This window comes from Desmodus rotundus, chromosome 5, assembly GCF_022682495.2.
Source record: "Desmodus rotundus isolate HL8 chromosome 5, HLdesRot8A.1, whole genome shotgun sequence".
NCBI classification, from domain to species: domain Eukaryota; kingdom Metazoa; phylum Chordata; class Mammalia; order Chiroptera; family Phyllostomidae; genus Desmodus; species Desmodus rotundus.
Genome location: NC_071391.1, coordinates 78,355,303 through 78,376,719, shown reverse-complemented (window position 1 = coordinate 78,376,719; position 21,417 = coordinate 78,355,303). Strand labels below are relative to the sequence as shown.

Here is a 21,417-nt window from a genome sequence, read left to right as displayed (position 1 = left end):
TCAGAGACAAAGATATGGAAAATGTGAAAGAAATGAAGAGATATGGGGGAGAGAACAAGAATGTATCATCTATGTTTAAAAGGTGCTCTTAAAGAAAATAATAGAGTGAATAGAAAAAGGGCAGTCTCCAAAAAGATAATGGTTAAATATTTTTTTAATTATCTTTAGACCCAGGAAGCCCAACAAAGCCAAACAAATCCCATGCAAAAAACTTAGACACGTGATAATGAAATGTACAACCCCTTCTCCCCTCTCAAAAAAAAGGGAAGTTAGGAAGAAGTTGCAGTATGAGAGTCAGATCGCCTACAAAGAAATGGTAATTAGATGGCTGGGTGACTCTCAATTGCAACAGTGAAGTCAGAAAAAAATATATTCAAAGCAGTGAGAGGAAATATTAGTCAATCTAAAGTTCTACACCCATCAGAGCTATCTTAAAAAACAAAGAGGGTAAAATAAAGATATTTTCAGAGACAAAAATAGACTTTACCATCAAAAGATATCCTCTAGGAAGTTCTGAAAAGCTAACTCAAGAAGAAAGAAAATAAATTCCCAATGGGAGATCTGGCAACATAACTTTTGGATCTCAGTGCAAGACCCCCAAAATTCAGGGGCCCTCATTAAAAAAAAAGTATTAAGAATTTCAAGATGGCAACTGCAGAGTATGAAATCAAGCATGGGTCCCTTCTGAGCAGGTGTCCTATGTCACCCACCCATGAATCTGACCCTAGGTACGTCTGAACAATCAACTGCATGAAACATGCAGTTGTTTATCTACTTTGTGGGAGAGAAAAAGCAAGCTAGGATTAAATTACTAGCTGACAGCATATAAGTTGGAGGAGTTATTAGAGTTCAAGTATTCTAAGGTTCTTGTACTATTTGGGAAGAGTATGCAGACAAATTTTAACTTTGTTAAGTTTGCATGTTAGAATAGGCAGGGCAACCATAAAAGAATAGACACAGTGTATATAACTTTCAGATAAGTAGAGAAGAAAAAATATAGCCAATCCAAAAGAAGGCAAGAAAGTACCATTAAGTGAGACAAGTTGAAAACACATACTTTTTGGTATAAATTAAATCCAAATATTCCAGTAATCACTCTATAGGTAAATAGGCAAAACTCTAATGAAAAGACAAAGATTGTCAAATGGAAAATTAAAACAAAATCCAGCTATATGCTATCTTAAGAGATGTATAAACATCGTTATTATACAGACATATTGAAAGGCAACAAATGGGGGGAAAATACCCCAGGTCAATACTAACTACATAAAAAGAAGCTAGAGACGATACTGATATAGTAGCACCAGGAAAATCTGACTCTATCACAAAAAGTATTGCCATAGGTAAAGATCTCAGTTCATAATAATAATGTATTCAATTCATTAAAATAAGTGTAAACTTTAGTTTTTCTCCTCACTCAAGGACATTTTTTTCTTTGCCCTTAGAGAGAGATGAAGGGAGAGAGAGAAACATCAATATGAGAGAGAAACATTGATTGGTTGCCTCCTGTATGTGCTGCAACTGGGGATCAAACCCACCACCCAGGTATGTGCCCTGACTGGGAATTGAACCTGCAATCCCTTAGCTACAGGACAACACTCCAACCAACTGAGCCATAGCAGCCAGGGCAATAACAATGTAAAAGTACTATGTACTTAAATAAGAAAAAATTAAAATATACAAAGCAAATATTGGCAAATGTGCAAGGAGAAACCGACAAAGCCCCCATTCGGAGGGGTTGTTGAATGCACTGGTTCTCACACTTTAGCGTGCATCAGAACCCAAGGAAGGCTTGTTGAACACAGTTTGTTGGCCCCACCTCCAGAGCTTCTGATTTAATGAGCTGAAGGTGGAGTCTCAAAATTTCCACTTCTAACAAGTTCTCAAGTGCTGTTGATGTTTAAGATTCCAGAACAACATTTTTAAGAAACACTAGTTTAACAAATGTTTCAATAATTGATAGATTAAACACACAAAAATATCAGTAGGAGATGGACTATTTGAAGAGCACCAGTATTAAGCTTGATCTAATGGATGTATTAAAACATTAGAGAATACATATTATTTTAAACACACATGAAACATTTATGAAAATTGACCATGTACTAGGTCTTAAAGCTGGTCTTGGCAAATTTCACAGTGTTGGCAACATCTAGACTGCATTACCATGCAATTAAGTTAGAAATCAATTGTAGAAAAATAACTAAAAACATCTTATATTTAGATATTAAGGGATATCTTAACAACTCATGGGCAAAGAAGAAATTACAATGGAAAGATGGAAGGTAGGGTAAAAGCATCTTTCATGTGTCCAGTACCACTGATCATCTAGAACTGTGGTCTGTACGTATGTTTTCAACCAATCCTGGGTGATCGATTTGCAATATGACCTATAATAAGACAATGGTAATAATGTGAATTCTTCAAAGTTGCCACCTAAACACATAATATTACTGATTTAGTCTGCTTAATGACAAATAATTCTGACATTCTCATTTTTGGTACCTTGCATACTTTTGGTAATTCAAATTGAAGACAGGTTGACACCAAGATTCTTAGAACACCACTGAAACAGCAAATAAGGAGGTTTAGCTGGTACAAGACAGCTATTAGTGAGTCTCATGCACAATGGCAACAGACGTATTTAATATATGCTACAAACAGGATCTTTTAAAAGAACCCGTTTCTCTTAATACCTCACAATTACCATTTTTGTGTGTGTAGTGAGAACATTTAGGATCTACTCTCTTAGCAAATTTCAAGTTTATAACACAGTGTTGCTAACTGTTGTCATTATGCTGTATTCGTCTTATAACTGAAAGTCTGTACTGTTTGACCAGTGTCTCCCCATTTCCCCCAGCACCTGGTAACCACCATGCTACTCTGTTTCTTCATTGAGTTCACCTGTGAGATTTGAAAGTATGTTCATTTACACTTATTTTTACAAACAGGGAGATAAAGTTATCGTGAGAGAGGCTCAGGAATGCTTGTCAGTTAAATCAGAGAGGCAGCTCAGTGATCTCAGAGTCAGCTACTGACCTGAAGATCTTGGGCATGTTACTTAAACTTCCTGAGCTTTAGTTTACTTACCTGAAAAAAATAGTGCTAGTAAGTTAATAAGTGTTAACAAGCCTAGCATTCTAGAAAGCGTGTGTGGTAGACTATATTCTTCAATGACGGCTGCAATAGCATCTTCTATCCCTGTGCTCCCTTCCATGTGACTCTGCCGCATCTCCACTGCGACATGGGGGCTGTCTTAGTTTCTTGCGGCTGCTGTAATAAATAACCATAGATGCGTGCCTTAAACAGCAAACATTTATTTTACACAAATCTGGAAGTTGGAAATCCAAAATCTGAGTAACAGCTTGGTCAGGTTCTGGTGAGAGCCTTCTCCAGGGCTGCAGACTGCCAGCTTCTCACTGTACCCTCACGTGCTGGGAACGAGGGTGAGCTAGCTCTCTGGCTTCTCAGAGTGTTCAACTCTCACGCCCTATAACTTCGCAAAGTCCCCACCTCCAAATACCATCCCATTGGGAATTAGATTTCAACTTAGGAATTTTGGAGGGTCACAGACATTCAGTCCATAACAGGGTCTCCCCTTGAATCTGGAAGGGCTTGTGATTATGGTAAAGAATGGTGCTATATGACTTCTGAAGCTAGGTTCTGAAAAGAGATACTAAGGGGAAAAAAGCAGTCTTTAACATTTTGAAGCTGAACTGGCACTCAGATACTGGGCCATATTTTTTTCTTATGGAACATCTTAAGAGTACCATCCTCACACAAGATTGCTTTGAGACCATGATGAAAGGAGACAAAGCAAGACAGCTTCATAATTTTATCTAAGCATAAAGCAAGGTTGCTGTGCCGCGCATGAAATGCCAGCTCTCCTCCTCTGGTCAAAATGAGTGAGGGCTACTTCTTCAGCAATTGCAGTTTTATCTCCATCTTACTCTGCTCTCCATGTAGGTAAGATAGTTGAGATACCCATTGGAATTGCATCCAACCTGATAGCATTCAATCTGGAGAATCCATCCCTCCTTCCTCAAACCCTTCCTCAAATAACTCAGCCAAAGCCCAAATCCTATAATAGGTTCTTCCTAACATCCTCTTAATTAGATAGCCCATAGTTCTCCCAGGGGATTTGTTCTCCCTCACTGCAAGGAGTAAGATGTTCAACTCATTTAACTACGTGTATGTTCATGAGAGTCTTTGGGTGGAAGACATCAACTACATTTTGTCTTTTTTCTTAGAACACTTGCTTGGGAGTGGAGGTTCGGGAGGGAAACCAGCTTCCATGTGAGCAGACCAACTTCCCTAAAGCCACCAGGTTATGAGGACTAAGTGGAGAGACAGATGCTGGTCAGCCCCTAGATGCTCCAGCCCTAACACCCCTCCCGACTCTGCCCCTGCCCTGGGACTTCTAGCTTCAGATACCTTCTGACTGCAACTGTGTAAAAGACCTTGAGCCAGATCTCCTAGCCCAGACCTTCCAAATTTCTGACCCACATACACCACAAGAGATAATAAAATGATTATTGTTTGAAGCCACTCAAACTTTGGGTGATTTGATACATTCAATAGATAACTGGAACAGTACTGAAAATGTTTATAAAATATCTGGCACAGTAGGTGCTTAATAAGTGGTAACTACCTTCTGGTACTTGTAAGAAGGTTATTATGTGCAAAAGTCTCCAACATCTAAATCATTTTTTTCCCAATGAATTTCAGTAAATTTGTGGATTGGTACCTATGGATCTACTCAATTTATTTTAATCCTGATACCAAAATAATGTAGACTGACTAATAATCCTCAGTAAAGGGATGACCTTATTTTGGAGCAATGCTAGAACATTACTACCACTGCCACTTAAAAAAATTACATCCACAAAATTATTGGTTGCTTACTATGTGCACTCATTGATTTAGGCACAGGGAATATATTAGGAGACTTTATGAAGCTTATATTGTAAAGGGGATACAATAAGCAATGATCAATAAACAAATAATTAAGAATATATGTAATATGTCAGATGGTGAAATGTTCCAAGGAAAAAAAGCAGGGAAGGAGAGAAGTAGTACTGGTAAGGCATTTTAACAGGGTGATCAAAATGTTTTATTGAAAAAAAAAATGCTTCATTGACAAGGGGCCATTTGAGCAGAGACTTGAAGGAGGTGAAGGAGCAAGTCACGAGGACACTTGAGAGAAGAGCATTCCAGGCAGGAAGAACAATGCAGAGGCCTGAGGTAGGGCTGCACCTGGTCTGTTTGATGAGCTGAGTTGAGGGCCAGTGTGGCTGAATTACAGAGATCAAGCGGGAATGAAAGACATCAGGTCACAGAGGCCACAAGGGACCGGATCACATATTCTCTTACAGGTCATTGGAAGGACTTTAACTTTTATTCTGACAGTATTTTAAAAGACAGTATTGAACAGATGAGTGCCATGGTCTGACTCATATGTTAAAAGGCTCACACTAACTGCTGGGCAGAGAACAGACTATTGAGAGAGAGTTTATCCCAACAGTCCAGTTAAGCAGTGACAGTGGCTTGAACCTGGGCAGTGGGAGTAAAAGTGGTAAGAACTGCCCGCTGGTATTTTTTGAGGATTTTCTGCTTAGAAAATATTACCTATAATTTTGTTCGTAACTTTAGAGTCCACATATAGTGGTAGACTATATTTCCTGGCTCCTTTTTCCTGTGAGGGTGATATGCTAAATCTAACATGTTTTGAATTAGGATTAATGTGACTTAACAGCATATTAATGTATCGTAACTGAATATTTTTCTAATTGCAGAAGTAGAATATGCCCACAGTAAGACACAAAATGAAGATGTACGAGGCCATTTCTTCTCTGTATTCCTCTCCTCGCTATTCCCACCACCACTCCCATGACCTAAGCTAATATCAGTAGCCTGCTCTGCATTTTTCCACCCCTTCTTGTCGCTCATATAAACACAGGGAAGCATAAAGGTATGCATATAGATATATGTACATATAAAGTTACTTAGTGGGTGGTTTTTACTGAAATGGAATTATGTTACACAATTGCTCTGCAACTCTGTAACCTTGTTTTTTTTCACTTGAGAGTATATCATGAGCTCTGCACATTAGTGTGATACACCTGCTTTCGTTTTCTATGCCTGCTGTAACAAATTACCACTGACATAATGACAAAACAAGTTTATTCTCTTACAATTCTGGAGATCAGATGGCTGAAATCAGTTTTACTGGGCTAAGGCTAAGGCTACAGTTCGGAGGGCTACTTCCTTTTCGAGGCTCTGAGCTTTAGTGGCTGCCTTTATTCCTTGGCTTGTGGCGCCTCCTCCGTCTTCAAACTGCAACACCCTAAACTCTGTTTCCATCATCGTATCACTTTCTCCCTCTGCTTCCTTCCCTCTTATCTTATGGCCAATCACTTAATTCAGATAGTCTCCCTCATCTCAAGGCGTATAACGTAATCACATCTGCAAAGTCCCTTTGTGTATACAGTCGTCCCCTTTATCCATGGAGATATGTTTCAAGAGCCCCAGTGATACCTAAAACTGTGGAGGGTACCAAACCCTATACATACTGTGTTTTTTCCCCTATATGTACATACTTTTTGACTTAAAGAAAGCATTTTACGGCTTCTTTTTGGCATATTGGAATTGCCAGCATCATTACTCTTGTACTTTGGGGCCATTAAGTGAACTAAGAGTTACTTGAATATAAGCACTGAGAGACAGCAAGAGCCCATCTGATAACTGAGAACTAAAGGAGGAACAGGTAGTATATACAGCATTGATACTGTGGACAAAGGGATGATTCACAACTTAAAATGTATGAGTTGTTCATTTTGGAATTTTCCATTTAAGATATCTGGACCATGGGTAACTATGGGTAACTGAAACTGTAGAAAGTGAAACCATCAATAAGGGACGACTATTGTATAAAGGAATATTCTCAGGTTCTAGGGATTAGGAACTAGATATTTTGGGGGTGACATTATTCAGCCACATCTAAATCCATTTTTTAATCGCATGTATTTATACAAAATACACACTTTTACATAAAAGGAACCTATCAGACATGCAGAGTTTTCTTCTTTTTCTTTCTGTATTCCTTACCTTTTTAAAGATTACCTATACTATTCTCCATGCTCACTAAGCACATACATATTGTCAAATAAAAAACAAACCTGATTTAGGTAAGGAGAGACTTTATTTGAAAGGATTATTGCAAGGTGTGTGTGTGGGGGGGGGTCAGTTATTGCAATAGGAAGTTGGAGACTCTTCCCTGCCTGGGGGGGAGTGGAATGAAAGGGTTGCTAGATTGTATAGTAGATCAGGGAATGTTTTACCCCGAGGCAAACATATTCATACTGGGGGCCCGTTAAGGAAGGGTTACATGCTGGCTCAGGTCACACTGGATACAAGTTCCCAGGCCTGGGGGAAGAAGAGGAATTTAACCAGTTTGGTTAAGGAGCACTTTGTTCCTATTAGTCAGGGGGGATAGAGAGTTCAGCTAATCATTTATGAGGCAAGTGTCTGGCCTTGTCTTAGGTGACAAAGAGAGCACCTCTGGGTTTTATATAAGTCACATGGGGAATGGCGTTTCTTTGCAGTATGCCACTTACGAGAGACTCAGGTATGAGAGAGAGAGAGAGAGAGAACGGCTGGTTCCTTGGTCTTGAGGGGTTTTGTCTGGAGGACTCAGAGGAGGATCTCAATAGAATCTGTATCAGCTTTCCAGGTGTGCAGGTGTGCCCCTCATGGTTTTGGTCTCCACTGATTGATCTTAATGTCAGCCATGACGTTGCCCCAGCTGGTCTTGCTGTTTTTCTGGGCCTGGAGCTGAAACATGCCTAGATGTTGTCTCTAAGGCTTAATGCTTACGGGAGTAGTCATGCAAGGTCTTGTGTGGGAATCATATGAGGGTATTCTTCAATTCCCTTTGCTCCTCCTCTAAGGAGGTCTACTGCATGGCTGGCGACATGCCAAGGAGGAAAGGTCAGGGGAGGGTCTAAACCATATGAGCAGAGATATGCTAGGGGAAGAAAGGTCACCCTGGGGGTAAGGTCCCACCTTATAATTGTCCGTTGCTAGGCTCCTGGGGCCTTCCACCCTGGTGACCTTCTGTACCTGGCCTGTTGTTCCTACTCTGCTCTAGCCTGGCTAACTGCCTACTACAGAAGTTTTCTTCACCATCACTGTTCTCCAGGGGTACAGTGCTCAGGTAAAAGTCAACATCGACAATGTACAAGGTTTAATGGGTTGTTGGCTTTACAAAAATGAGATCATATTAAACGTACTTACTTTCCTGCATCTTAACTTTTTACTCAAAAATAAGTAGAGAAAATTCCTTAAAAGGCCTGCTATACTCTTGCATTGTCTTCAGTGTTGTCATAGTGTTGCACACTGAGGTTGTACTACTGTACTACTGAGGCATACTGTTCAGTTAGCCCTCTCTGGGTGACCACCTTCCTAATTTTCTGGGGTTTTTTTCTTCCCATATCACTTCAACAATTGGAAAAAAAATCATTTCACTTAGAATTTAGAATTTCTAAAGCTGCATTTCATTTTTTTCAAAATTCATTTTCTTTCTGAGAATCTCCTCAGAACTGTCAACCCATTTGAAGTTACATTTGTTATGCTTCTTCCTCATCTCCATGCCCTCCCCTTTTGCCCAACGAGGTAGTTGGGAGTAAAAATGACTCCAATACCTTTTCTTTTGTCTTCCTGATCTCTTTTCCAGAAGCAGGAGTCTCCCAGGTCCACAGAAGCCCTGTCAGTGAGAGGAACTTTTGACCCCGGCTGCTGGTCCCTCCTGGTCCACAGAAGCAGCGGGAGGAAGGCGTGGCCCGGGCCCTGGGGCGCCCGAGCTGAGCGCCCGCGGTCGGCGCTGTGCCCCCAGCGGGTATCTCCCAGATGCACGGAAAAGCAAACCGAACACATCGCGAGGAAGGAGACGCACCACAAAGACATGTGTTCAGGATCCTTTCAAGATTTTACCCATGTTTTTCGAAGAAAAGAAACAGAACTAAAGTGTCTTCAGTTCTTTTAGATGGAAAATATATTTTCTAAATTAGTCAGAGGGAGGGGTCTGGGAGATCAAGGGAGCGGCCAGCCGGTTTTTTCCAGTTAGCAAAGTTCAGGCAGCTGCTAAATCAAGGCTTAAGTTAGGACACGCGCGGGCATAACCTTGTGTCACTTCATTTGCTGATTTTTAATAAGGGACCATAAAAACCTGAAATGCCGATTGGGTGTCACCCAACACGGAGGCTCGACAGCTAAGGCGGAAAATAAAAAAGCGCCCTTTCTCTCGCTGCTCCCGCGGAGGTGCCAGGTTGTAATCTGCAAACGTATTCTGGTCGGGCCCCAGGGGATTGACAGTTAATGATTTGCCGCAGAAGGAGCCCGCCCGAGAAGCCGGAGAGAGGACCGGGCGGGCGCGGGAGCGCGGGCGCAGGAGCCGAGCCCCGCCGGCCCACAGGCGCCGCCTCCTGTCTTCCGGGCCCCGGCACTTCGGGGGGTTCCGGGCTCCGGGGACCGCAGGCGCCCCTATGGAGGGAGTCTCGCCGCCCGCGGGACGGTGCGCCCCGCCGCCGCAGGCGCAGGGAGCAGGGGCCACAGTCGCCGGCCTGCTGCGCAGGATAAAAGGCAAACTCTTCACCTGGTGAGTGGAAAGGGCGAGGGAGCGGGCGGGAGCGCGCGGAGCTGCGCCCCGGGACCAGCTCACACGTGGCTGCGGGGGACTCCCCGGGCAGCCGGGGAGAGGTGGCGGCGCGCAGACTTTGGAACTGGTTCAGGCGACTCAACATGTGCGCCAGGGATGGAGCCCTTCACCTGGCTTTGTGAAGCTCTCGGGGCCCCTCCCTCGGCCCCTTCTTAGAGATGGGGGGGCAGGTATATCAGAAGACGGGGTAATTCACTCAGTTGGCGTTGTCAGGTCGGTCCCGGTGGCCTACCAGCGGGGAGGGGGCGAAGTCCCCAGGGATGCTGTGAAGGAGGGGTGCCCACCCTTGGGCTTGGCAGGTGGGTCAGCTCCTGCTGTTGGCGCCAGCGCCCCGGTCCTTCTGCAGCCAAGCATGTCTGACAGGGCCCGGGATTCTCCACTAACAGATGAGTTCACCCAAGTGAGAAATCTGGGTTAAGTTTTGTGGTGCCGCCCGGAGGTAGTCTAGAGCCTGCCTCCTTCCCGGGCCTGGGGCCTGAGGCCTGAGCGAGGCGACATGGCCACCTCCAGGCTGGGGTCCAGGGAAGCCTTCTTCTAGTGTCACTGGGTTCTGTGGGAAACAGAAATGCGCTTAAGAAAATTGATAGAGATTCTGGGACAGAAAAAGCATTTCTGGGGCTACTGGAGGACTTGAATTCTGGAAATAGAAATCACTCGGGATCTAAGTAATGAAAGCCAGCATCTATTGAACATTCACTGTGTCAAGTCCTGTGCTTAGTAATTTGAATGGTTAGTATCAGCTAGTCCTTATCACTTCATGAGACCCCACTGTTGTTACACCCACTTTGCAGGTGGAGAAATAATAAACGAGGCTAAGCTATTTGCCTGAGTCCAGGAGATGACCTATAAGGAATGGTGTAGCACAAGCCGTCTAAACTGCAGCTTTAACCACGGCCTGCTCACTGTTGCTTCTCATGAAATAGGCATTTGATTTTTTTTTTGAGATTAACAAAGAAAATTTCTCTTTAAAGATTGTGAAAACTATGTCCTGAAAAGCCATACCATTTTCAAAACTAGATCAATAATGGTGTATGTATTTTTGTCATATATAAATAAATATAGTATTAAATAGATGGATGTGTTTAAAGGGGAAAGTTGACCAAAAATCACCTGTATCATGCAGCTGTGTAAGTCCTGAAAAATTTAACCACAAGTTCTCAGCTGAGAGGCAGTGTAGTGTAATGGCTAAGGCCACAGATTTTGGATTCCAGTCCTCTCTGTGCTGCTTCCAGCTGGGTGACCTTGGGCAAGTCACTTAAGTTCTCTGCCGTAGTTTTCTTGTTCTTTTTTTTTTGAAAAGATTTTATTTATTATTTCTAGAGAGAGGGGAGGGGAGGGGGTAAAGAGAGGGAGAGAAACATCATTGTATGGTTGCCTTTCACTTGGCTCCCACTGGGGACCTGGCCCACAACGCAGGCATGTGCCCTGACTGGGAAGTGAACTGGCGACGCTTTGGTTCGCAGCCTGCGCTCAATCCACTGAGCTATACCAGCCAGGTCCACAGTTTTCTTACCTGTTTTTTTTTTTTTCTCTCTTTTTTTAATTGTTGTTCAAGTACATTTGTCTCCAGTTCCACCTCCACCACCACCACCACTACCACTCCCCTCTTATTTGTAAAATGGAGATAATAACAGTACCTACTTTGGGGATGTTGTAAGGATTAAGTGGCTGACTAAGCAGGAGTGGGCAGACAGCTGGCTCATGCTTCTACAAGTTTCATTATCACCTCTCCATTCCTTGGTGATGGGAAAATGTGGTGTTGCCCCAGGATATGCCAGCAGCCCTCATGTTGGGACAGACAATATGATAGATGTCATTTAGGTAAGATGTAACAGGGATTAGCATTGATTTTTTTCTCTTAGTGTTCTAATATTTTATTTATTCATTTAACTTTAAAGATTTTATTTATCTATTTATTTTTAGAGTGAGAGGAAGGAAGGGAGAGAGGGAGAGAAACATCCATGCACAAGAGACACATCAATCAGTTGCCTCTCACACGCCCCCAACAGGGGACCTGGCCTGCAACCCAGGCATGTGCCCTGACCAGGAGTCAAACAAGCGACCCTTTGGTTCATAGACTGGTGCTCAATCCACTGAGCCATACCAGCCAGGACTTAATATTCTAAAATTTAAAAAATCCTGGTATGTTTTATAGTCAGGAGTATCTAACAGCTTCCTAAATGTGAGATTTTTTCTGTCTCTGAACATACTTTTATGGCATCTTGATGCAGACCCTGACCCACAGGGTCCGAGCGTTGTGGCTTCGATGGACAAATTCACATGGACTACAGAAGTCCTATGGAGAAAAAGGGACAGCATGGCCATTCTGAGTGAGAGAGGGCCACAACCCCTGCCTGGACAGGCTTTTATTGTTTTTCTGGGTACATTACATTGAGGATGGTCCTCATTTACTATGCACAGGTTAGCTTTAGGTGGTTACCTTTTTTTAAAATTTTTGAATATTTATTCATTTTTTTCACTATAATTCTTTAAAAAAAATTTTTTTTATTGTTATTCAATTACAGTTATATGCCTTTTCTCCCCATCCCTCCACCCCACCCCAGCCGATCTCACTTCCCTCCTCCCTCCCCCCCTCCACCCTCCCCCTTGATTTTGTCCATGTGTCCTTTATAGTAGTTCCTGTAATCCTCTCTCCTCACTGTCCTCTCCGCACTCCCCCCTGGCTATCATTAGATTGTTCTTAACTTCAATGTCTCTGGTTACATTTTGTTTGCTTTTTTCTTCTGTTGATTATGTTCCAGTTAAAGGTGAGATCATATGGAGGGCATTATGCTAAGGTGGTTGGTTACGTTTTACATAAAACAAAGGAGAGGATGTTGCTAATTACATCAAAGAAGAAGGATATTTGCAAATGTAAAGGGAAAAGTTGTTGAACTGGTTACACTCCAAACTTGGGAGGTTTAACTCAGATTTTAGGAAGTTACTTTAAAGATATGCAGGAAGCATTTGCTGCCTCAATTCAGGGTGAGGGAATTATAGCAACAGCAAGCCTCATAGCAGCCTAGGTACAATGCAGGCCTGATTCCCCACGGGAGAACCTATCCTTGGGCGTGGGTCCTGTGTGCCAGACCTCGCTCCCCACTGGCCGTTCCAAGTGGGGGCTGGGCTACATTTCCCACTGCCACGCACAACGGTCCCCTATAGTATCTCCCTTGTGGATCTTTACTTTCTTCCTTGTATACTATTTGTGGGTGTCTTACATTCTTGATAGGGAAAGTGCTTAACAGCAGAATTGTCTTTTTCACTTTTTATTTTCCACAATCCTTAGCACATGAATGAGTGAATGAATGAATGAGGGATGACAAAGGCTATTGAGGCTTCCTTTCCCTCCTGCCATACATCCTGTACTTTTCCCTTTATTGATGTTTATTTATTCTGAGAGTCTTGGGCTGGAGCTTTTGTTGTTGTTGTTGGCAGAGATCTTCACTTCATTAAGGGTGTCATTCTTACCTCTGACAACAGTCTAGATGATAGGGAAGCTCAAGAGTTAAAAACTTTAGCTTCAATCATAGTTGACAGGCCTAAGTGATTAATGCATGTGGAAAGCTGTTATTCCAGCAACTGGAATGCATGACCACATGACTCCAGGGGGCCTGGGTATCTGAGCCATTGTGTTCCCAGAGGGAATGTCTGTGACACAGGTAAAGAGTTGTTGATGAACAGATAAAGAAGTACTAGGAAAATCCCTGTAGCTCTTATCCAGTTAATCTTTTTTTCTAAACTGCTTACCTACCCTTTCTTCTCCTTATAAAAAGATAAGCTTGAGATGAGATTTTAAGATGGTTTTTGAGGGTACATAACCCACTGTCTCCTCAGATTGCTGGCATCTGAATAAAGCGCCCATAAAGATTCTATCCTTGTCTCTACTTATTGGTTCTGTAATGACAGGTAGCGCGAACGCCGACTTTTCTGGTCTCACAGACACTTGGATTCTGGTTCGTATTTTCTCCTTGTCTTACCCATCAATCAGAAAAGTACATTTTACCAGATATCCAGTACTCCTTATACTCAATATTTTAAACTCTCAGTATTAAAACTCATCTCCCAAATTTGAGTTTAGCTCCATGAGTCACCAACCCTGGTGAGGGAACCGTGGGGGATGGAGAGAGATTGTTGAGTTAGATGTGTTATTATCACATGGGTAAGATACAGAGGGATAGTTTGTGACCACACAACTCTTCTATTCCTTACACCAAAAGTGGGTAAAAATAGCCTTTTGGCAACTTGGCCCTAAAAAGAGGGGAAAAGTTTGGGGCCTAGAGCTGGTTCTGTTTTCATTATGAGAAGGATATATTATAGGTAACCCCAACTGCTGATATACCTGCCTTACTAGCATAGAGATAACTTTTCTCTGTGATTAAGAATATCAGATAACTCATTCAATAAAAGTTTATGAGCAATTAATTACCGTGTGCCAGGCATTCATAATAATTAGCACTATATGTTTCCAAGTGGACTCTGCTTATAATTTTGTCTTTTGTCATTTATTGCTATCAATTCAAATGACACACACTGTAGGAGGAGGATATGGGTTTCCAGGAATACCTGAAGATTTATTCAATTATATGCCATCTAGCAGTTTACATTGGCAATTAAAACAATGGCAATACATTGTTTTAATTCATATCTAAAAATGCATATTCCTTATGATGACTATCAAGTTTAATATCTCTGGCAAAATTCTTTAATTACTGTTTGATATATTTACCCTTTCCCAGTGAATAGATGGTAAGCTTTTTGAGGGCATAAATTTTATCCTGTTCTTTTTGTAGCACTGTACAGGACATGTGTTCATTCATTCATTTGCTCTTTCACTTGCTAAACCTTGAGTATTTATCATGTTCTAGGTTCTAGATTAGTCTCTGGGCTACAAAGATGAATAGGCTTTGGTCCCGTTCCTAAGAGAGCTCGTGGTTAAATTACGGTAAGAGGTTATCATGAGTGCTTTAGAGGTGAGGTTAAAATACAGGTAGCATGAGGTGAGGGTGAGCTCCCCAACCCTACCTCACCCTGGGATGAGGTAGGGTTGGGGAGTTCAATAAGGTGATAAGGATTCTGAAGCATGAATAGGAGTTTTCCAGGTGGACTAGGTGAGGAAAGGGCAGTCAGCCTTGGAGGTGCTAGAGAGTTTTACGGAAGGAACTGCGAATAACTTGTTATGAGGAGGCATGGACTTGTGGAGGAAAGAACAATAGTAGCTGATCAATCTATACATGCACTCCGTGTTATTGTCTAGCAAAGAGTCTGGCCCTTTGATTCCTCCTTTCTGTTCACTTTCCTGTTTCAAAGGTTGAGCCCAGAAATTTTTGAAGGAGTCATTTAGTGGTGTTTAACTGTACAGCCCTCATCTATTTATTCAGCAAACATCTATGGAACTCTCACTGTATGGACAGTACAATCCTAAGATGGTGTGTAGCCCTGCTGAAGGTTACTATTCTGTAGTGTTATTTAAGCAAAGATGTAAACTGAGGGGCTTTTTGTGGCCTATTCAAGTGGAGGATTGGGAAACTCTAGATCATACCAGTCTCCAAATTATCTCCTCCCTTCTCCCTTTTATTTGTGTAATTATTTCCTTAACATCTGCCTCTTCTTCTAGACTCCAGGAGGTGACAAATCTTTAGTATTGATCGCTCTTTTAAAAATTTGTTTTTGTTTTTTTTTAAGATTTTTATTTATTTATTTGGTTTTTTGAGAGAGGGAACGGGAGGAAGAAAGAGAGGGAGAGAAATGTCAATGTGTGGTTGTTTCTCACACGTTCCTCCACCAGGGACCTGACCCACAACCCAGGCATGTGCCCTGACAGGGAATTGAACAGGCAATCCTTTGGTTTGCAGGCCCATGCTTAGTCCACTGAGCCACAGCAGCCAGGGCTGATCACTCTGGTCTATGGTCTACTCTGCCAAGCACAGCATCTACCTTGCAATAGATATACAATGATTACAAGATAATTGAATGAATGAATTCAATGAGTGAATGAATAATTGAATTTGGAATGAATGAATTCCAGATAGGAATTTTTAAAAATATATTTATTGATTATGCTATTACAGTTGTCCCATTTCCCCCCTTCACTTCACTCCATCCTGCGTACCCCCTCCTTCCCACATTCCCCCCCTATAGTTCATGTCCATGGGTCATACATATAAGTTCTTTGGCTTCTACATTTCCTATACTATTCTTACCCTCTCCCTGTCTATTTTTTTACCTACCATTTATGCTACTTATTCTCTGTACCTTTCCTCCCCATCTCCCCCTCCAACTCCCCTGTTGATAACCCTCCATGTGATCTCCATTTCTGTGGTTCTGTTCCTGTTCTAGTTGTGTGCTTAGTTTGCTTTTGTTTTAGTTTTAGGTGTGGTTGTTAATAACTGTGAGTTTGCTGTCATTTTTACTGTTCATATTTTTTATCTTCTTTTTCTTAAATAAGTCCCTTTAACATTTCATATAATAAGGGCTTGGTGATGATGAACTCCTTTAACTTGACCATGTCTGAGAAGCACTTCATCTGCCCTTCCATTCTAAATGATAGCTTTGCTGGATACAGTAATCTTGGATGTCGGTCCTTGCCTTTCATGACTTGGAATACTTCTTTACAGCCCCTTCTTGCCTGTAAGGTCTCCTTTGAGAAATCAGCTGACAGTCTTATGGGAACTCCTTTGTAGGTAACTGTGTCCTTTTCTCTTACTGCTTCTAAGATTCTCTCCTTCTGCTTAATCTTGGGTAATGTAATTATGATGTGCCTTGGTGTGTTCCTCCTTGGGTCCAGCTTCTTTGGGACTCTCTGAGCTTCCTGGACTTCCTGGAAGTCTATTTCCTTTGCCAGATTGGGGAAGTTCTCCTTCATTATTTGTTGAAATAAGTTTTCAATTTTTTGTTCTTCCTCTTCTCCTTCTGGTACCCCTATAATTCGGATGTTGGAACATTTAAAGATGTCCTGGAGGTTCCTAAGCCTCTCCTAATTTTTCTGAATTCTTGTTTCTTCATTCTTTTCTGGTTGGATGTTTCTTTCTTCCTTCCTTCTGGTCCACACCATTGATTTGAGTCCCGGTTCCCTTCCCATCACTATTGGTTCCATGTACATTTTTCTTTGTTTCTCTTAGCATAGCCTTCATTTTTTCATCTAATTTGTGACCAAATTCAACCAATTCTGTGAGCTTCCTGATTACCAGTGTTTTGAACTATGCATCTGATAGGTTGGCTATCTCTTTGTTGCTTAGTTGTATTTTTTCTGGAGCTTTGAAGTGTTCTGTCATTTGGGCCATTTTTTTTTTTTTTTTGTCTTGGCATGCCTGTCACGTAAAGGGGCAGAGCACTGGGTGGAGCACCAATTACCCCTTAAGTGTTCACCAGGGTGGGGTAAGGCTGGTCAGTGCTCTGTGATGCTGTATGTGGGGGAGGGGCCAAAAGGGAGCAATGGTGCCCTCACCACTCTCTGCCGGACTTCAGTCACTCCCTCTGCCACCCACAATCAAATTGGGCCCCTCTGGTGCTGATTCCCGAGTGACTGGGCTTGTGCATGCTCCAGGCCCCTGTGGGTCTCTCCAATGAGCTCTCCTTTGAGGCTGGGAGTTTCTCCTGCTGCTGCCTCAACCCCCAGGGGTGTTTTCAGTCAGAGGCTTGAGGCTTTATTTCCCTGTGCTGGAGCCCTGGGTTGCGTGGTCTGCTTCGCTCCCCCACTGTTCCTCCTGGTTTATCTATGCATGGAGGTGGGGCCGCAGGGTCTGCTAGTTGCAGCATGGCCTGCCCCGTTTCACAATCTGCCACCTTGCTGGGTCCACCAGCCTCCACCGTTGCCAGGAGGCCTCTCCGCCCCAGCTGCCCATCTCCTCCCCTCCTACAGGTCTGGATGAATGTTTGTTCTTTATCTCCTTGGTTGTCAGACTTCCATACAGTTCTATTTTTGTCAGTTCTGGTTGGTCTGGATGAATGTTTGTTCTTTATCTCCTTGGTTGTCAGACTTCCATACAGTTCTATTTTCTGTCAGTTCTGGTTGTTTTTTGTTTTTAAATTGTTGTTGTCCTTTTTTTGGTTGTGGGAGGAGGCACAGTGTGTCTACCTATGCCTCCATCTTGGCCAGAACTCTGAGATAGGAATTTTTATAATAGATCTCATCTTTTATTTATTTATTTATGCTGCCCTTTTACATTTTACTGAGAGATTTCAAAGCTAACAAATCCTTAGATTATAATTTGCTCAATCAAATCAGTAATTTTAATGTCTGACATTATGCTTTGCAGGTAAATACATTGTAACATGTTCCCTTACAGCTCTAATTTTAAATTAATAGGGTAGATTTGATAATCTTTCATTATAATAGCTTTTACAAGTAATAATTTTATTAGTCTCTAAGAGTGATCATTTTACAATGTATAAACATTGAATCATTGTGTTGTATATGTGAAACTAATATAACTTATGTTAATTATACTTCAGTTAAAAATGAACCCATTGGTAAATAAAAACAAAGTCCTCTTGGAAGTATAGCCATTTTACTCATCAGTGCTCTTATAAATACTTTTGGGAAAAGAGTCACTATTTCCAGGCTAAATTTGATCATCTCTTTTTAAAAATTAAGTTTTTTATTCAGTACTGTGTGACTCAGTTGTTTTGTTCATCTAGTCCAATATTTCTCCAATGCAGCTTTACCAACATTTTGGGTTGAATGACTCTTGCTGTGGGGGGCTGTCATGTACATTGCAGAGTATAGCAGCATCCCTGGCCTTTACCTACTAGCTGCCAGACTACCCCTGACCCCTCACCTCTAAGGGGTGCAAAAACCTCTCCAGACATTGTCAAATGTCTCGTTAGGGGACAAAATCACCCCTGGTTGAGAACCACTAATTTATCCCATTGTTTCTAACTAACTGCTGCAGACAATTCTGTGCTTCTGTGGTACTCCAGGGACAGGGGTCTAGTCCTGAGTGGGTTTGCCTACGGATGGCTGGTAGTGTGTGGGTTCTTTTTGTAGGAAAGATGTCACAACATGAGTGCATGTGATTACGAGGCTACATTTATTAAAGCTGGGGACAGTAAAAAAAGGAAGGCCTTAACATAGAAGTAGCAACAGGAGACCCTAGGCTGGGCTGCTTATGTTCCCTGGGAAGTCAGAGAAAAGGGGACCTTGGAGACAGGTTCAGGGGTTAGCCCAGGATGAGCTGCTGCTGCCCATTGTTCCCCTGGTCCCAAGTCTCATGGAGACTCTTAGACTTTAGGAGCTGTGTTCCCATGGAAGAAGAAGAGGGTGAAGGCACAGGTGTGCTCCCCAGAGCGAGAGCATGCATGCTGGGTCCTTTGTCTTGAGGGTCTCAGGGGACGGCTTCAGCAAAATATTGATCAGTTCTCCAGGTGTGCCCCTTCAGGGTCATGGTCTCCACTGATTGGTCAGCACCAGGGCAGGGGGTCCTTACTCATTGTGGTTGGTCCTGGGGTAGCCCACCTGGTTTTGCTGCTTTCCTGGGCCTGGAGCTGAAACACAATTGAGGCCTAGATGTTATCTCTAAGGAGGTGACCCTCTGTATCTGGCTGTAAATTGCTCAGCCAGTTTCTTCATCTGTCTGTCTCTGGTTCCCCATTCTACTTGCCAAGCGGGTTTCCTAGCTTCTTACTGTCCTGCTGCACCAGCCTCTACAAACAACACTGTGATGAGCATTCTTGTGCATGTCCCCTTATGTTCTGGGGGAGAGCCAACGGCCGGGCCCAGTTCTGAGTCCCACCAGATGACTTTAAGTAGAAGGGAGGGGTGAACTGCAGGATGCAGAATCCCTTGGGAAAAACAGAACCACTGTTGATTGCATTGTCCAGCGCCCCTTCATTAGGCTATGCTATGACCGTGGCTTTATCCTCAGCTGCTCTGGAAGAAGGAGTAGGCATTCTCTCTAGGGTTTAGCCCATTAGCTTTAGGAGCTTGGAAGTGCTGGGTGGATTCTTAGCTGGACAGCCTGAACCTTTTTATTAACTTCTCAACACAGCAAGGAGTTGTTAAAGGGACAGTCAGTAATTGTCCCCATGGAATATAGGGGAAAGGTAAGGGCGGGGCTTTAGAAGCTCTTTTCCAACCTACACTCCACTGGCCCTTGGGCTGCCTGTTCTCTGTCCCAGGCTATAGTCCTGTCCCCTCTACCAACCAGACCAATTCTAGACAACCTCTGGATTTTTCCTGCTTATCTCTGATCCTTTCTTCTGGTTGATTTGGAGGAAGATGAAATGGCTGCCAGTGCTTATCCCCCACCTCTACAGCACTTCCAGAACATTTTGGAGTTCACCCCCCCTCCAATCCCTATTGTCACTACTGAAATTCAGACTTTTTTGACTTCTCATTGGACCCTTGTCATAGTAGCTTCTGTCCATGCCTCCAAATCATCTCACTAACTGGGAACCAGAGTGATGCCAAACAAAAGTAAAGGGTAGCAATAGCTGCCATCAAATGATAATGCACCCTGTATGGGGCATCGTAGTCCCATTTCATCAGTCCTTAGACAGTCCTATGCATATAGCTTTCCTAGTTCCTTTGACAGCCGGGTAAGGAACACGCTGTAGGGCACATGGCTGGTAAGAGGCTGAGCTGAGACAGCTCCTTTGATTCTAAAGACCAGACCCACTTTACTGTTTCAGAAATCTCTGCTTCTTGTTCAGGCTAAAACATTTCAGCTTCCTCCCATCACGTGTACCAGTGGCTTGCTAACTGGGGGAGCTCTCTGGGTTTCCTGGAGGTTCCTTAGGGTCCATTCTGGAGGCCAGTTGGGAAATAGTTGCTGGTGGGCTTCTGGGCCAGCTTCTGGCACCCACTGGGCCTATTGTTTTGCCTGTTTTATAGTTGGGCTTTTATGCAGGATATTGAAGAAAGGGTTCTGCTGCTAAAACAAGTCTGAGAGCCACTAATTACTGGATGCAGCTTGCTACTGGAAGCTGTGGCTGTTGCTACTGCTTCTGGCTCTTGTTCCCCTCTTCTTCTTTGCTCCTTCTCCTCACCTCACCCCCTTCTCCTTCTCTACCTGAACACAATTGTTGTAGTTTTAGTGGTTTTTATCATGGTAAAATATATATAACAAAAAATTTACCATTTTAATAATTTTACTTATTTAAAAAAATTTTATTGATTGATTTTTGAGAGGGGGGAGGAAGAGAGAGAGAAACATTGATTTGTTGTTCCACTTATTCATGCATTCGCTGGTTCTTGTATGTGCCCTGCCTGACCAGGGATCGAACCCACAACCTTAGTGTATTAGGACTCTGCTCTAACCAACTGAGGTACCCAGCCTGGGCCATTTAAACCATTTAAAAGTGTATAATTAGTGACATTAAGTGTATTTAGAATGTTGTGCCATCATCACCACTCTCCATTTCCAGAACTTGCTCATCATCCCAAATAGAAACTCTGAACCTGTTAGACACCAATTCTGCATCCCCTTCTCCCTGTGGTAACTACCATTCTACTGTCCGCCCCTATAAATGTGACTGTTCTAGATCTCTCCTGTAGAGGAAGTCATGCAATGTTTGTCCTTTTGTGAGAGCTCCAGCTTCTTGATATGAACTACAACTCCCTCTATCACTGGCCTTCTCCCTTCTGTGGGCTTATCTCCCAGCATGTCCATGTCTCACGTGGCTCTCCACCTGCACAGGCCTTGGTTTCCTTGCACACACCATAGTCTGCCCTGTTACACCTGTTTTCTCTCCTTGAATGC

The 21,417-nt window shown here is 42.8% G+C and overlaps 1 protein-coding gene and 1 long non-coding RNA gene across 3 annotated transcripts in view; one reads left to right on the top strand and one right to left on the bottom strand.

The window, feature by feature from the left end:
• Positions 1–9,145, bottom strand: part of LOC128781093 (uncharacterized) — a 34,628-nt gene extending 25,483 nt beyond the window's left edge. Inside the window, exon 1 of the long non-coding RNA XR_008426994.2 lies at positions 8,703–9,145. This is a non-coding gene — a long non-coding RNA (uncharacterized lncRNA). The remainder of the gene's footprint in view (positions 1–8,702) is intronic.
• Positions 9,146–9,318: 173 nt separating this feature from the next.
• Positions 9,319–21,417, top strand: part of SLC35F2 (solute carrier family 35 member F2) — a 60,715-nt gene continuing 48,616 nt past the window's right edge. The window contains exon 1 of one of the 2 annotated variants that reach the window (XM_053925595.1): positions 9,319–9,655. In XM_053925595.1, the coding sequence (XP_053781570.1) occupies positions 9,543–9,655 (113 nt within the window). In that variant the 5' untranslated portion in view covers positions 9,319–9,542. Of the gene's footprint in view, positions 9,656–17,405; positions 17,577–21,417 lie in introns of those variants that run through there. The other variant, XM_053925594.2, reaches the window with a different exon arrangement.